The 16,229-nt window shown below is 44.8% G+C and overlaps 1 protein-coding gene across 1 annotated transcript in view; it reads left to right on the plus strand.

The window, feature by feature from the left end:
* Positions 1-202: 202 nt before the first annotated feature.
* HSD17B2 (hydroxysteroid 17-beta dehydrogenase 2) overlaps positions 203-16,229 on the plus strand; it is a 56,706-nt gene continuing 40,679 nt past the window's right edge. The window contains exon 1 of the mRNA XM_037516231.2: positions 203-604. Coding sequence (XP_037372128.1) covers positions 352-604 — 253 coding nt within the window. The 5' untranslated portion in view covers positions 203-351. The remainder of the gene's footprint in view (positions 605-16,229) is intronic.

Below are 16,229 nucleotides of genomic sequence, written 5' to 3' on the forward strand. Positions count from 1 at the left end.
TAGTTATCTCTCCAGAGGTGGAGCTGTCATTTAAAAAAAATAATGTGTGTACGTGTACATTGCGGGTGAGTATGCATATCTGTTGTGCATGCTGGGGGCATAAGGGGGAGCAATAGAATAGCAAGTGCTCTGGTATTTATAGCAAAGTGCACACCCAATTTAAATTATCCACCAGGAAATATGCATGCGTGCATGAGCTTAATCCAGGCTCTTTCAAAGTGTGCCTGGGTGGTTTTTCCCCGCCCGCTTTTTGCAGCTCTCCGTTCATAAAACCCAGGCTGCCTCCAGCCTGCCTTTACCCACTGCACTTGCTGGCCCTGAGCTCACAAAGGTGTGGGGAACTCTCCGAGAATGATCACTTTCTGGCTTTGCCTGGCTGTCACTGCAGCTATCGGAGGAACAATTCTTTGCAAACTCAAGAAGAGCCCAGGGCAGATGGGGAGAAAGATGGTCTGCCTGGTGGGCCTGGGGGGAGGGGCTTGCCTACTCAGCCTGTCCCTCTTTTGGGGCTCAGTCATCTTCTCCCTGTCCTGTTTCCTCACGTGCACTTTCTTCTCTGGCCAAGAGTTGTTACCTGTGGATCAAAAGGCAGTCCTGGTCACAGGTAAGCAGATGGGATGGCACTGTGCTTCTCACCCAAGGAGGGATCTGGCACTTTGCTTTGCTTTAGCGGGACTTTTTCAAATTGTTTAAAGTGGGCATGTTTGGGGGTTTTGGGGTGCTCCTCTCCCTTTCCTGTAACAAAATGTCATTTAAAAATAAAATCCTTGGCATGGAGTAAATGAAACATACCACCAAGTGGTTTTCACTATATTGTTTTGGTTTGCTTTGCTCCAGTCAGACAAAGGAGGGGGTTGGTGGTGAGGGGTGGGGGACGCTCTGGTGCTCTGAAGCAAGGATCTGTTCATTTCCCAGGATAGATATTAATAAGCAAACCTGTGGCATTTCACGTGTTTCGTTGTGTCCAGAAAAGTCCCATAGGTTTCTTTAGGCTTAAACAGAATTTTGTTCTGAGCTTAGGGTTTGCCGGCTGCTGTCAAGAACCTATGGCTCATCTGAACCTTTTGTCTATAAATCTGTCATCAGACCGCTAACATTTCTTAATTGGATCAATCTGGCAGTGTGTCCAGGAGGCTGTTGCTGGTTAGCTGAGATGCCAGCTTTTCTCTTCTTTTATGTTTCTTTTTCCGCTGCAAGTGTGAGGCCAAATTCAGTTCCTGTGGGTCGTAAAACTGGTTGGTTTGGTTGTGAAGTCTAAACTTGGATAAAACATTAATTAGGATTAACCAGCATTATCCTAATTCAGAGAGTCCCACCACAATAAAGACAACAGCTGCAGAATCATTTGCTGGAGGTCACCACACCCCTGTACACCCCCCACACTTTCAGGGGCTAGAACCCTCTACGATGTGGGTGAATATGAGGTGTGGATGGAAGCAAATCAGGGGTTTCCTGAATTCATTGAGAAAGGAACTCTTAAATGACTTGTCTATTTTATTCTTGATTCTAACCCTAAAATGAAATTCTCTCATAAAATGAATTGCTACTAATCACTACCTGGAGTCCTGAAGCACTACCTGAAACAATTCAAAAGTAGAAGACTCAATTGATCCATGGCAGGTTTTATCTACACGGCATGCAATCGGAAGGGTGTGTTTTCCACTTTTTCATGAGAATCCGCTGACGACCATGCACTTGGTGAAAATCTATCACAATAGTCTAAATCCACCCGTTCTCTGTGTAGTAGCAAGTATGCAGGATTTCAGAATAAGCCCAAATTTAGCATGTGGAAAAAAAAATAGTGATGCTGTGGTTGACACTAATGAGAGGCGATCTCCCAGAGGTTTAAATATTCTTGGGAAATTGATTTCAGGGACCAGCACTTCTAAGGCTAATATTAAGAATACTAAAGGTTAGGATTAACTCAAGCAAGCCTCAGGGTAACCAAGAATACAGAAATCTTCTTTTGCTTGTTTTTCTTGTCACTGTTCTTTATCCTCTCTTTTGAAGATGCAGGCATGGAGAAATGCTTACAAAATACACACCCAAGTCAGGAAGCCCACATTAGCCACTGAAATGTTCTGACTTGTATTAGTGACAGGTTCAAATGATTGATTCAATTAGGCAACTTAAGCATAGTGACTAATCCCTAACTGAAATGCTTAGCAATTAGAAATCTTGGACTTTAGGAAGGAACTACCTACATGCAAGGGAAACTGAAATGTTACTTTCTGGTTTTTGGTCATTTTCATGAGGAATGCCATTAGTTTCAATATAATTTGATAGGTTTCAAGGCCTTTGTGCTCAATAGAGAAATTTAAATTGAATGCATTTAACTGGAACAGAACTCATTAAAAAGGGGAAGCAACCATGAGTTGGAATAACCTTTGTTCAAGCTTGGTTTATGTTATAAATTAGTACACATTTTAACAGGTGGGTATTAGGGGGGAAATGTGGCAGTGTGTGTCAAAAGCCATTCACATTCCTTTATCTGATAATTCAAGTTTTGGGAATTTTTCTTAAAGACAGAGCCTAAACCTAAAAGAAAGGAGCAGATGCAAAACCAAATGGCATATTCACAAAGTAGTTTAGCAAAATTTTATTTGAAGTAAAATATTAAAAGGAATCAAAATGATGATAAATTATGGTGTATTTATTTCTGGGCTTAACCATTAAAAATGACAACTACAGGACTGTGTTACATGGGAAACTAACTAAAGAAAAACATGCAGGAGATGCGGGTATTTTTCCCTTTTTATTATTATTGAGGAGACACTGGATATGATTTTGGGAAATAGATTCACATCAACTACCAGAGCACCCACAGTCCTTTACTCGAAACCCCTGGGCCCTTCCCCCTTGACTTCCACCTCCACCTTCCCCCTCTAGGACCTCCAATTCTATAGTCAGATTTGCAGTATTAGTTTTGGTTTACTTTTATCTGATCCTTCATTTTGTTTCTCTGCATTCGACATATAAGCGAAGTCATCTGGAATTTCTTTCTCCTTCTGACTTACCTCACATAGTACCATCCCCTCCAGTTCCATCTATATTATTGCAAACAGAAAAATTTCATCGTTTATTTAATAGTTGAGAAGTGTTCCTTGGTGTATACATCTTTATCCACACATCTTTTTTGGCGGGGGCACTTAGGTTGGTCACTGGGTTACTGTAAACAGAGCTGCAATGACCTTGGAAGTGTACATATTCCTTTGAATGAGTATCTTTGAATTCTTTGGGTAAATACATAGGAGTGGAATTACTGAATCATATGACAAACCCATTTTTAATATTTTGGAAAACCTCCATACTGTTTTCTATAGGTGCTGGACCAGGCTACATGCCCTTCAGTGCATCAGGGTTCCTTTTTCTCCACAGCTTAGCTTTAGTTGTTTCAGGTTTTAAAATTCTTTTTAAAGATTTATTTATTTATATAAGCACTGGGTACAGTCAGAAGCGTGGGAGGGTGAGAGAATTCACCAGAGCCAGAGCAGGGAACAGAACAGGCAGACTGATGAAGTACACTGCTGAGGGGAGCAGTGAGCGCAGAGGTCTGCGCGCCATGTGGTACCCTCTGGGGGGTGGGGGGCGGGCTGGGGATCAAACCGGTGCTGCAGAGGCTGTGGGCTGCTTTGCAGCCCAGCTCTCAACCGTTGCGCCACCAGGGAGGCCCTTAAATTTTTTTTAATGTGGGCCGTTTTCATGGAAGTGAGGTGAGAGATACAGGTATTTGAATAAAACTGCAACTGTATCATATAAATGACAAAACAATGGAAGGATATAATCCATGTACAGTTGAATTAGAGTACTGGGGTATTTCTTCCCCTAATTTCCCTCTTAGAATTTCTGTAGTGTAGTTGTTCAAAAAAAAAAATCTTGCAAGAGATAGCATTTAAAGGATAAAGGCTAGGGGCCTCCCTGGTGGCATAGGGAGTTAAGTCTCAGTGCTATCACTGCCATGGCCTGAGTTTGATTCCTGGCCAGGGAGCTGACCCACATATGGCATAGCAGACCTCTCCTGTCTTGCCTGCTGCTCCCCTTAGCACTGTATTTCAGTAGATCTGCCTGTTCTGCTCCCCACTCTGTCTCTGATGAATCCTCTTACCCACTGCACCTCTGGCCTATACCCCAGTGCTTCTTTCCATAAATAAATAAATAAATCTTTTTTTTAAAAAAGGGATAAAATCTGTTTTAATGCCTACTTAATTTTGGACCCAGCTGTAGGACAATTACAAGGACAAGTTCAAGCAAATAACTTCTTTCAGTCCTTTACTTCATTTTGCTAACACATTCAAAGATCTTTTTTCTTTGTAAGAAGTTTTGTAAGAAGAAATAAACAAGCTAGAGGGTTTGAACACAAACTTGTCTTCTAGGTACTGAAGCAACAGAGCCATTCAGTTTTTTAAATGACTAAAATTAGTGAAGAACTGTCTCATATGATTGCAATAGCATTTCAAGCACAATATTGTGTAAAAAGCTTCAAAGTCAGACAGGCTTGAACCAAGCCTTGGGGTGTGTTTTCCAAAGGCAGAACTTGAGATAAGGATAGTTGTAAAAGAGATTTACTGGGAAAGTTGCTGGGAATATTGGTCCTGGGGTGGAGAAAATGGAAAGCAGCAAAGAGCAAGGAGGCAAGTGGGGTGTGTTATCAAAGGAGATCCTCTTTGGCTTAATCACTTGGGACAGAACTGGAGGCTGCGAGAGTCACAGAAGAACTGTCCCCATGGAGGGTCAGGAATCTGAGTCTTCACTCCTTCACATCTGTTAATCATTAGATAAGGCCTGCCACCTCCTGAGTGTTGGGGACAGTTGGTGGGAGGAGGGGAGGCTTAAACTCCAGACATCTGACTCTGGCCACTGGCAAAGTGAGTTCCATTTGAGGGGAGGCCTCAGACAAATCACAGGTGCTGGGTGTGCAGTGCCTTGTGGATGAGAGCCACAGAAATGGTCAAGGTGTCCAGGCAGGATGACATTGTCTGCTACAGACCTTTTATTAGGTGTGTTTGAACTTATCTTTTTCCTCTGTAAAGTGGAGGTAATCACACACACACACACACACACACACACACACAGATGGAGACAGTGGAGAGAGGTGGTTTTATGTTTTGGGGTGGTGAAGGGGAGGATTGACATGTTAGAGAGAAAATATAAAAAGGGAGATAAAGAAATGGAGAGAAGATGCATGTTGCATTGAAAATACCACACTGATAAATGGGAGTTGTGGAGCAGGCTGCACAATGCAGGATGCTGCTGAATGAGCAAGATCCTGGCCTTTTTATTGATAAAATAATCATACTGCATCAGTTACATGGGGTAGGAGAAAAAGATGGTGAAACTCAAAAATGTGCTTTTGTTATCTAGGGCTTCAGGGGGATGTGAATCTGCTGACCAGATAATTCTTATCTGCTTATCTTATCTGCTGTAATCGAAACCATAACTCAGACCCCTAGCCATGGTTCTAATCTTATAAACAAGGTGTTCCTCTGATCAGCTTCTGGGGTCCCTTCTCAGATATCTGTCAATGCCCCCACCCTGGGCGTTCCCGGTCATAGCTCATGATGCATAGCCTTCCCAGGGTGATCAAGATTTCTGCTCTTGATTGATTTGAAAGGAACTTGTAAGGCTGGACTCCTATAGCTGATTGACCAGGCAGTTCTGACTTTGTATAGAAATGCAGAACTGCAGGTAACAAAAATGGTGGCTGAATAGGCTGCTTAAATCTAGCAGATGCACAGACACATTTATTCATTCAACATCTACATGTTGAATCCTTAGAATCCTACATGTGTTGTCCAAAAGTCATGGAGGAGGAAAATTAAAAACTATGCAGTTGTTATATCATCTTGGATGGGATCAAAATCCCTAGTTTTCCTTGACCTTGAGCCCATGTTCACTGGGATTACTTCCTCCTTTTTGGAGGTTGTGTGTTGTCCTCAGTCTATCCTATGGACTATCCTCAGTCTATCCTATACAATGTTAACTGAGTTTCTACCCTAAGGCTTTTCACTATGGGCTCTTTAGTCTTTCTTGCCTCCTTTGGGTGCTACCTACTGATTTGGCACCTACTGTATACAGGGCATAGGCCTGGAGGACTTCATGATCCATTGGGAGAGACACAGACACCCTAACTGAAGCTGTGTGACAGGGTACAGAGGAAGCCCTCAGGAACATTCCCAGAGTGCCATGGGACCCAGGAGTGGGTGCAGTTCAACTGTGGGGGGTGGGGAGCACTACGGAAAGCTTGACAAAGGAGGAGCTTCACTGGGAATTAAAAAGGAGACTTGTAGAGGGAAAATAGGAAGGTCTTCTGGACTGAATGGTTAAGTAGTTACAGGGACTAGAGCTAGCACTCATTAAAAATTGTTGAGTTGCATAATTTTTAATTTATATTTTTGGCTTTTGGGTGATAGTTTTTAATTGAAATTTTCAAAGTTGGGTACAATGGAGGATGGATTAAGTAGTGGAAGGGATCTGTTTTATGTGGAGGTCTTTAATTTATGCTCCAAATTTGGGGTCTACGGTACATCATACCCCTTCTGAGACTCATTAAATAAGTCCAAGTAAGTCATTAAATAGTCCAGTGAAAGTTCTAAAGTTGAATCCTAATGGTGTCATCTTGGGATTTGGATTTAATACTAGATTATTGAAATAGATAAATACCAAGAGAAATCACATCTCAGTGCTCAGAGTTTTTTATATACATTTTATATGTGATTTTCACAACCATAATAATTTATATCTTGTGAACAAGGTAACTTGTTCTTTTTTTTTTAAAGATTTATTTATTTATTTATACAAGCGCTGGGTACAGTCAGAAGAGCGGGAGAGTGAGAGAATTCACCAGAGCCAGAGCAGGGAGCAGAGCAGGCAGAGTGACGAAGTACACTGCTGAGGGGAGCAGCAGGCGGCAGGAGAGGTCTGTCATGCCATGTGGGACCCTCGCCTGACGGCCGGGGATCGAACCGGCGCTGCAGAAGCTGTGGGCAGCTTTGCAACCCAGTGCTCAACTGCTGCGCCACCGGGGAGGCCCAACAAGTTAACTTGTTCAAATAGCAGAGCTGGGACTAAAACCACATCAGACCTATCTGCCGCCCAAAGCCATGCTCTTGATCACTGTCACCAGCAGTATGAGAGCCACCATCCGTAGCAGCCCATAAAGGTTTTTGGGATGCAAAATGTGTCCATTTAATTGGCCAGTACATATTGAACATCTATTACCTACAAAAGATTCTGCTTGATACAGAACCTGGCGATTGCTTGGACTCACATGGTGCAGATTAGCAAAGGTAATAGGAAAGTGCCTTGGCAGGAATAGGGATATTTGCAGAGGATGCTTATCTGAAAGATGCCCCAGGGTGAAGTTGACTTTAGGTTTGGGTCTGAGAGCAGTGAGGGCATTGTCATTTGAGTGGAAAGTCATTGGCAGTGGGAAATACAGAACTAGAACGTGGTTAGGTTTAGAAGAGGCTGGGCAAGCATGAACAGCAAAGTGATGGTGAATCTGGCAAGGAAAGTGGTCATGGACGGAAAAGTAAGGAATCAACACAGTCCCAGTTAGCCTATCTCCCCTCTTCCAGGGGAGATAAGTTTAAACTATGAACTCCTGTTCTCTTAGATCATCTAGTTTAAGCTTGAACCTTAGTCCTCTACAGAGAAGCATAATATTGTTAATCTGGGAAATTTTGTAAAAGTTTAATGGTGATTTTAATGGGCCAATTAATTGGGATGTTTAGGGTGGAGAGACATTTTTGTGGAATAAAAGTTCCCCCTAAATATACTGTAAACCTCCTGAAGACAGCGACCAGGTCCTTTAAGGACCAGGTTTCCTTCTCATGGTCTAAACAGGTTAAGCCCGCTACTATATTAAGGATTAATGAGCCTGGAATGAACAAAGAAAGCTGGTGAAATGTCCTCCCCTTATTGTAGTCATTGATTGGATACAATGGGATTTCCTAATCTGGCCACTCACTTAGGCACTTAACTCGGCTAGGTTTTTTTTTTTTTTTTTTTGCTAGGGTCACCTGTAGCAAAAGGGCAGAGTGACATGGTCTAGGTGTGAAGGCTCCATTGTTCTGCAACTTCATTGTTGGCTTGCTCTGGACAGGCCTTTTGACGACTCGATTCTAAGCATGCTCCTCTAACCAGGATGTGGCACAAATGGAACATCCTCTGGCCCCCACCTAGTTGCTGCAACTGCTCACCTGAAGGCCACTGTGTCCTCTTAGTGACCAGTGCTCGAATTCCGCTCCAGCACTCACTGCCAGCCACATGTTCCTTCTTGACACAGTTCCTTTTGCCTTCCAGAACACTGTTTTCCCATGCTTCCACCTCTCAGTCCTTGACCCTTCAGCCTCTTTTTCCTACCCTTCCCCCAAGGGCTCTGTCCTTATCCCTCTTACCAGAACACTCTCTCTCATGTGAATCCTTCCTGCTCCTGTGGAATTAGTGGTCTTTGTGTGAGGAGTGGTAAGTCTGTAATTTTGTATAATGAACACTTTCTTGAACTCTTGTCTCAAATTTCTAGGATTTTAGGCTGAAACTTTTATGTTCTAAAACAACATCATTTTCCCTCCTAATCCTTTTCCTTTTCTTTACTCCTCTGGCTCTTACCTTTTGCACAATTCTGTCCAGACATTTGCACTGTACAAAACCACATGGAGAAAAATGGCTGACTAGAAATCAGAGAAATCAGTAAGTCCAGGTGCCAAAGACAAGGAGGAGATTAGGTATGGGGGGTGTTTGAGGAAGTCTCGTGTAGAATGGAATGGTTTGGGAAAATGTCTGGCCTGGATGATTCAGGGACCCCTGGGTTTCTGTGCCATCCACCACTGGCATCTCCTCTTTAACATAAGACTCACATGTGCACCCCTGCTGCTCCTTGAGTCCCTCCACTACTAGCCCACTTAATGAGATCCTTCCTTTGTGTCCAGAATTACCAACTCCCATGAAGTTCAAGACATAAGCAGGACCTAGGAGAAAGATATGTTCATTGAAATATCATTCTAAAACTCAAGAACAAAATCCACTAGGAAACTTCTGTTGAATGTTCTTTGTGTGAATGTCCTTGGTGTGTAGGTGGAGAGATGAGGTCAGATATGTTTTAATTTGAGTCAACTGTGGTCTTCAATCATTTGAAACCTCAATTTCACTTTCATGGTCCAATCTCTAACACATCACTGGGAACCTGGGAAAGGGATCTGAGTTTCAATGAATCCTATTTTCTAAAGACTCAGGTCTACTGAGGTCTGGGGTCTACCAATCTTGGGCATTAGTAAGAAGGAGATTAGAAATAGAACCCAAACCACATCCAGCTCTTGAAACAAAACCTTAACCTACATGTGTCTAAGTGCTGGGTTGGTCACAGTCAGTCAGGTGTTCAGTTCGGTGCAGTGGTTAAAAGTACACACCTGGGACAATGACTAACCTGCTGCCACCTCCTGCCTTGCTACTTACTTGAATTCCCTCCCATGAACCTTTTCAGTCTTGATCCTTTGACTTGTTTCTTCAGTTCTTCTGACAGTGGCTTATACACTGATTTTTGAGGATGTTGGGTTATGGAGACCTTGCTCTAGGCAAAATGTTCAGTTGTTGTCCTTCCTCCTGAGCTTCCATCTACATCTTAAGCTGAGGGTGAGAGGTGCTAATATTTTTTAAGGATGTATTTATTTATTTATGCACAGAAGAACTGGGGTATAGGCCAGAGTTGGGGACGTGAAAGGATTCACCAGAGACAGTGGGGAGCAGAACAGGTGGATCTACTGAAATACACTGCGAAGGGAGCAGACGAGACAGGAGAGGTCTGCTTCACCATGTGGGTTAGCTCCCTGGCTGGGAATTGAACTCAGGCAGCAGCAGTGATAGTGTGATAGCACTGATATTAACCTCTAGGCTACCAGGGAGGCCCAAGAGGTGCTAAATAATTCAAGCAGAGGCTCGAGCTACAGCTAGTCATGGTCCCAGCTCATGTTTTCAATAACCACTTGTCGATTGCCTGTGGTGCACACTTGACACTCAGTGAGAAGCAGAGAGACAGCCAAGGTTGCTGTTTTCATGAGGTATGTCAGTGGCAAAGACATTAAAGAAAAAACCCAATAAATAGATACTTTCAACAGCATAAAACCCTAATGGGATGGAGAGTGGTTTTGCTGGACTACTAAGATTTACCTTTGACTGGACTTTCTCTTTGCTGGGGACTGTCAGGCACTGTGATTAGCATGTTCCATTAACTTCATTTAATTCTGAAGGTACTTTATCATTAAAAAAATACTATGAAAAGCTTTAAATATATGAAAAATAAAACAAATATACTCAACATGCTCAGTACTCATATTCTAGAACATTCATGATTGAGATCTAAATGAGGTCATTTCTATTATTCCTCCCATTCAAACGTGAAGAAATTGGAACTTTTAAGTGTTTATGTGTGACAAGACTCAAGTCACATTACGTGAAATAAGTAAGTGGCAGGATTAGTATTCAGAAGTAGGTCATCGTAGGGATGCTGATGTCATCACAGGGATGATGTGAGCAGTGCAAGTGAGTGGATGACAGGGGTGCCCCCTCTGAAGAAAGAGGCAACTGGGAGAGCTGCTAAGCTGTCCCAAGCATCTTTGGCTTCTGCTTTCACACCCGAGGCCTTTGGTAGATGTGCAATGAAAGGTGTGCTGTCACCAGCAAGGACAGCCATGGCAGCTTAGAGAATCTTGGGGTCCCAAAAGCCAGGGACTTACCTGAATTTCTCACTGGTAGGAGGGTGGTTATGTCTCCAACAAGGAGCCATTTGTGCTCTGCACAGCACAACTTCTCTTTGCTCAGGGAATCTGTCACTGCTTTCCAAATATTCCCAACTGTGCCCTGGGGGTGTCCCTGACTGCCTCTAGGTTATCACTTTAGAATAACTTGCATTCCGTTGTGTTTGATGAAGATTTTGGTAGTGTGGGAAGGGGATTAAAACCCATTCATTCATTATTCTACCAATAATTACTGAGTTCCTCTGTGACTAGTACTGGGAATACAGTGACACAGCGGATGCATTCATCACAGTTAATAATGTAGAGGGTAGTGGAGGAGATAGACAAGCCAGGGCACTCAAAGGCAATGAAACAAGTGAGAGTTCAAAGAAGTGAGAAGAAATAAGAGCAGATAAGTCCACCTAGGAGGGAGGAGAGGTGGTGAGTCTGTAGGACAACAGTGGCTTGGAAGGATGAAACAGAGGACTTGTGGGCTCATTGGATCTACACAGAGCAGAGATGAGACCTGAAGCATTTTCCTCTCCTTGCCTTCATCCAAACCCTTTGTAATTTCTTTGACCATCTGTCTAGCCGGATGGAAGGTGAGCGCTACCAGGGAAGGCCATGGAGAGTGTGGTGCCTACAGCAGGCTCAAGAATTGAATTCATGGGCCTCCCTGGTGGCACAAGGGGTTAAGCATGGCACTATGAAGCAATCTGCAGGCTCTGCAGCACGAGTTCGATCACTGCTGGCCAGAGAGACACCCACATGGTGAAGCAGACCTCTCCTGTCCTGCCTGCTGCTCCCCTCAGCAATGTATTTCAGTCAGTCTGCCTGTTCCGTTCCCCACTCTGTCTCTGGTGAATCCTCTCCTCTCATCTCTGTCCTGTACCCCAGCTCTTGTATGCATAAATAAATAAATCTTTAAAAGAAATGAATTCATGAACAAATGAATGGAAAGAATGATTCCGAGGGTCTGAGAACAGTTTTCACCTCTAAGAGAAACAATAGATTTCGAGAGACAGAGGGGGAGGAACTGACTTTGAAGAAAAGATAATGCTTCCCCCCGCCCCCACCAGACCCTGAGACATATTGTATTGGAGGCTAGAGTTGTATCCTGTTCTGGAACTGGTTGTCTTCATGCTGGGCTCTTTTCTCTCTGTATTTGCCCAGTGAAAGCCAATCTTTCTTTATGTTCCTTTCTTCACCTTTATACGGGGATGATCTTTTTGCTCTGAGAACAGTGGTTCTGATTGTGGCAATTTTGCATTCCATGGAATTTAGCAATGTCTAAAGATAATTTTGGTTGTCTCAGAGGAGGTGGGAGTGGGTGGGTAGAGAAACAAGTTACTGGCATGCAGTGGATAGAAGCCCAGGATGCTGCTAAACATCCCACAATATACAGGATGGCCCCCACCACCAAGAATTACGAGCAGAGATACCCCTCAGCACTGAGGGTGTGCAAGCTCCCGAAATCAGGGGCCATATAACTTCTCAAGGAACATGGCATCCCCAAGAGACTGGCACAAAGTAAGTCCCATCAGAAATGCTAAATACCAATAAAAAGGAAATAAGGATTGAACTGGACCTTGAAGAATAAATAGTTCAGATATGAATGTATTTGCTTCTGCTTTGAGTACACAGAGGCAGAGGCCTCTGGGAGAGTTCACAAAGGAGATTGCAAATATTCCTTTTTTTCTTAAAGATCTATTTACTTATTGCGTAGAAGAACTGGGGTATAGGCCAGAGGTGCGGGAGGTGAGAGGATTCACCTGAGTCAGAGTGGGGAGCAGAACAGGTGGTTTGACTGAAAAACTCTGCTGAGGGGAGCAGCAGGCAAGACAGGAGAGGTCCGCTGTGCCACGTGGGTCACCTTCCTGGCCAGGGATCGAACTCAGGTCACAGTGATGGTAGTGCGGAGGGAGGTCACCAGAGAGGCCTCCTGAGATTGCAAATATTCTAACCCCAAAAGGATGGGAGAGGTGAAGCAGCCTTGGGCTTCACTTGAAGAGTGACATTGCTGTAAACAGGAGAGTCTCACATCAAAAGGTCTAGATCCGCAGGCAACACGGGAGCACCCCGGGCTGTACGCAATGCATTGTTTTCCACAGAATTCAGTCAACCACTAAAGCAGCAGAGACAGAATTTTAAACAGACACAAAATAGAGAGAGTCCCTTTGGTCACACACAAAGTACAGCTTCTCAGCCCACTGGGGTTGCCAAGCACACAGAGGAGGTCTCTGCTGTAGGGCAGCTCCCCAGTCTTTTGGATGTCATCATCACAGTGCATCAGAATCATCTGTGGGGCTTTGAAAGCCGCCTGGTGCTCAGATGCACACTCCCAGGGCTCGGATTTACCTTATCTAAAGTATGTGATCTGCTGAGAGCACCCCCGTCCCAGCTGAAGCAAATGCACAGCAAACACAGAATGAACCACAGTTCAAAGTTCTGTACAAACAATCCCTTTCTCCAACCAAGCCCACTGGTGTCTCAGACTCACATGTCTGAAACTCAGTTCTTGATTTGGGTCATGCTCTTAGTGGGCTCTGGCTCAGCCTGCCCCATCTCCTGGGCACTGGTAGAAAACAGAATCCCTAGATACTCTTCATCCCTGTTTCCTCTCCCTGCCCCCCGCCCCGTTTCATGCATCACAGTGCTGTCACAGTTGCTTTCAGAGTGCATCTGGATATAGCCCTGCTTTCCTGCCCCCCTCCCCGTTTCATGCATCACAGTGCTGTCACAGTTGCTTTCAGAGTGCATCTGGATATAGCCCTGCTTTCCTCCACCCCTTTGCCTTAGTCACAACTATCATCTTTATCTCCCTAGCTGCACCAAATCACTCTCTGAAGAGCAGCCAGAGGGCTCATCTCTGGCTTAAGACCTTCAGAGGCTTTCCATGCAGAGTATAAATGCCCTAACATCTGTCCAAGACCAGAGGACTGCAGGATTTGGCCCCTGCATGTCACACAGCTCTCTCCGGTCCCAGCTTTATAACCTTTAGACTGCTCTTCCTTCCATCTGGAATGCTGGGGTGGGAGGGGGAGCCCCTTTACAGGGCTGGCTGCTTCTTCACCTTCATAGTGAAGGTTCTTCCTCTAGATGATGGTGAAACATGGGAAGGTTCACAAACCCGCTCAAGCGAGTTCTTGGAAGCTTGAACTTAGAAGAATGAAGCAAGCTGCCACAGCCATCAGTAAGGAATGGCAGAGATTCAGAGTAATGTAGAAAAATTAGAAATGTATTAAAGAGTAGAGTACAGCTCGTGCAGGGGAGGGAGGTCTCTAGTGAGATACCCGTGTGGTAGTTTTTTACGCTACTTTATATAGTCCCTCTAGGCAGGCTTCTAGCTTCCTGCTGCATCAGATATGGCTGAAGTCTGTTGCTTTATTCACAGACGCTCCCTGATAATACATAATCCATAATACAAAGACCAAGCACTGCCCATCAGGCACTCTTCAAGTCTAGCTTTGTATTAGTTCACCAGTTCCAGCCTGACAAGAAATTTCATCCCCAGGGGCAACAGCACACGAGGTCAAGTTTTCTCTGTGCATAGTCTCAGTTCATTTAAGACATCTTTAGGAGCCAGACCCAACCAAAGAGTCTCACTCATTAATTCATTCCCCTTCTCTCAGCCCCACACTATGCAGGGGTCTGGTAGTGGAAGGGTGACCAAGATGGACCCCATCCTAGCCTCCTTGATCAGCAGATGTTTTCCTCTGAAATTGACATGAGGAAACCTACTGGGTGCTCTCTTACTCTCTGTCTCAAATCTCCCAGGTGCTTGTCTTACTGTCTTGTTGGCATTGTTGACATTTGAGACCAGATGAGTCTTTCTTGTTGGGAGTGTGTGAGTGGCCAGTGTCAATGAGAATGATATGACCCCTGAGTACTGTAGATGCCTCTACTCACTAGCTGCAGGTAGCCCCCCCCCCACCTTTTCCCCCACCAGAGACTGCCAAATGTCCCATGGAGTAATATTTAAGCTCCTGGTTTAAAAATCAACTTCTACAGCAGTTGTTCTCTGACTTGCTATCTCCAGCTGTTATTTTCCATCTCCATATCTTGTTATTTTCATAGTACTTTTTCACCTTGAAATTAAATATACATTTATGTACCTGCAAGTCTGTGTGCCTGCCTCTTCCCACTGGGCTACCTTCACTCTGTCAGTTCTGTATTACTGGCATCTAGCACAATGGTTGGCACACAGTAGCTGCTCATCGAACATGCAGTCAGCAAACACAGGCATGCCAAGTCAGGACTGCTGGGCATGTATGTGCCTTCCCCCAGGGTGAGACATGATCTAGCACAGCAGAAACATCCTGGGCTTTGGCTTTCTTGGAAGCAGCTGAACAGAGCCTCAGTTTAGTCATCTGCAAAATGGGTCTACGGCCCTTGAGCAGTTGATCACCTGTGTCGTCCTCCCTGGGCTCCTGTAGGGCCCAGGTATTTGATGCTCCTATTAGCACATCACCTTTCCGAGCTCACCATCACCATGGATGGGATCAACACTGTGCCCTCAGTGCCTGATCAGATGCCAAGCTCGTGATAGCTGGTCAGCCAGTGACCTCTGTACAGTGGCGGGAGGTGGGAGGGGCAAATTTTGTCCTCCTAATGACAATGATGTGATCAGTCTGCTGAGATAATACTTTCCCAGTCCCAGGGAAAAGGCACCAATTCCAGTCTTGGACTGGAGAAGCCATGTCCCTCTCTGTCATGGGCCCAGGATCAGAGAGGCATTTCTGCATCCTTGCAGAAAACTGGCAAGATAGGCCAGGGTCCGCTTACATCTCTGTTTCCTTCCAGTCCAGCTTCTGCAAGTGATGAATTTGATTATGGCCTGTGTTGCCCTGTCTCTTAGACCCAGGGTAGTGAGTGTGGGCAATAAGACATTCCTCTTCCTCCTTGACCTGGAAATGGAAAGTTTCATCTCCAAAAGAGTTCTAGCAAAGACTTCTGAGCTGAGTCGCCAGTGAGGCCCGCATGCTGACAGGCGTGCTCCCTCAGAGGTCATCCTTTGTGCTGTTCTTACTGCTAAACAAGGCCTCCTCTAAGGGTTCCCTCTACTGGCCTCTCCCCATCCTGCTAGGTTCAGCGTGAGGCAATGCTGGGGCCTGTGTGCTGGCCTCTTACATGTCTCTTTTCATATTCATAAGCCTCCTTCCAGGGGAAAAGCACTGCTAGCCTGGGAAGCACTGAGTGGCCCAGCCAGACCCCCCAGAGGTGGGCACAGGGTCCCTCTATCAGGTCCTAGTGTTGCTGTGACAAAGGACCACAAACTGGGTGGGTTAAAAACTGTTGTTTTAAGTTGCCTTGGGATTCTGCAGCCAGAAATACAAAATCAAGGTGCAGGGAGGACATGGTCCCTCCAAAGCCTCTGAGGGAGGATACTCCTTGTTTCTTCCAGCCCCTGGAACCCTGGGGGATCCTTGGTTTGTGGCTGCATAGCTCTAATCTTTGCCTCCCTTGTCTGTGGTGGTTTTCCCTCTGTGTCTGAGCCCA

The sequence above is a fragment of the Talpa occidentalis genome, unplaced genomic scaffold (assembly GCF_014898055.3).
Source record: "Talpa occidentalis isolate TD23 unplaced genomic scaffold, MPIMG_talOcc4v2.1 talOcc4.17, whole genome shotgun sequence".
In the NCBI taxonomy this organism is placed as follows: Eukaryota; Metazoa; Chordata; class Mammalia; order Eulipotyphla; family Talpidae; genus Talpa; species Talpa occidentalis.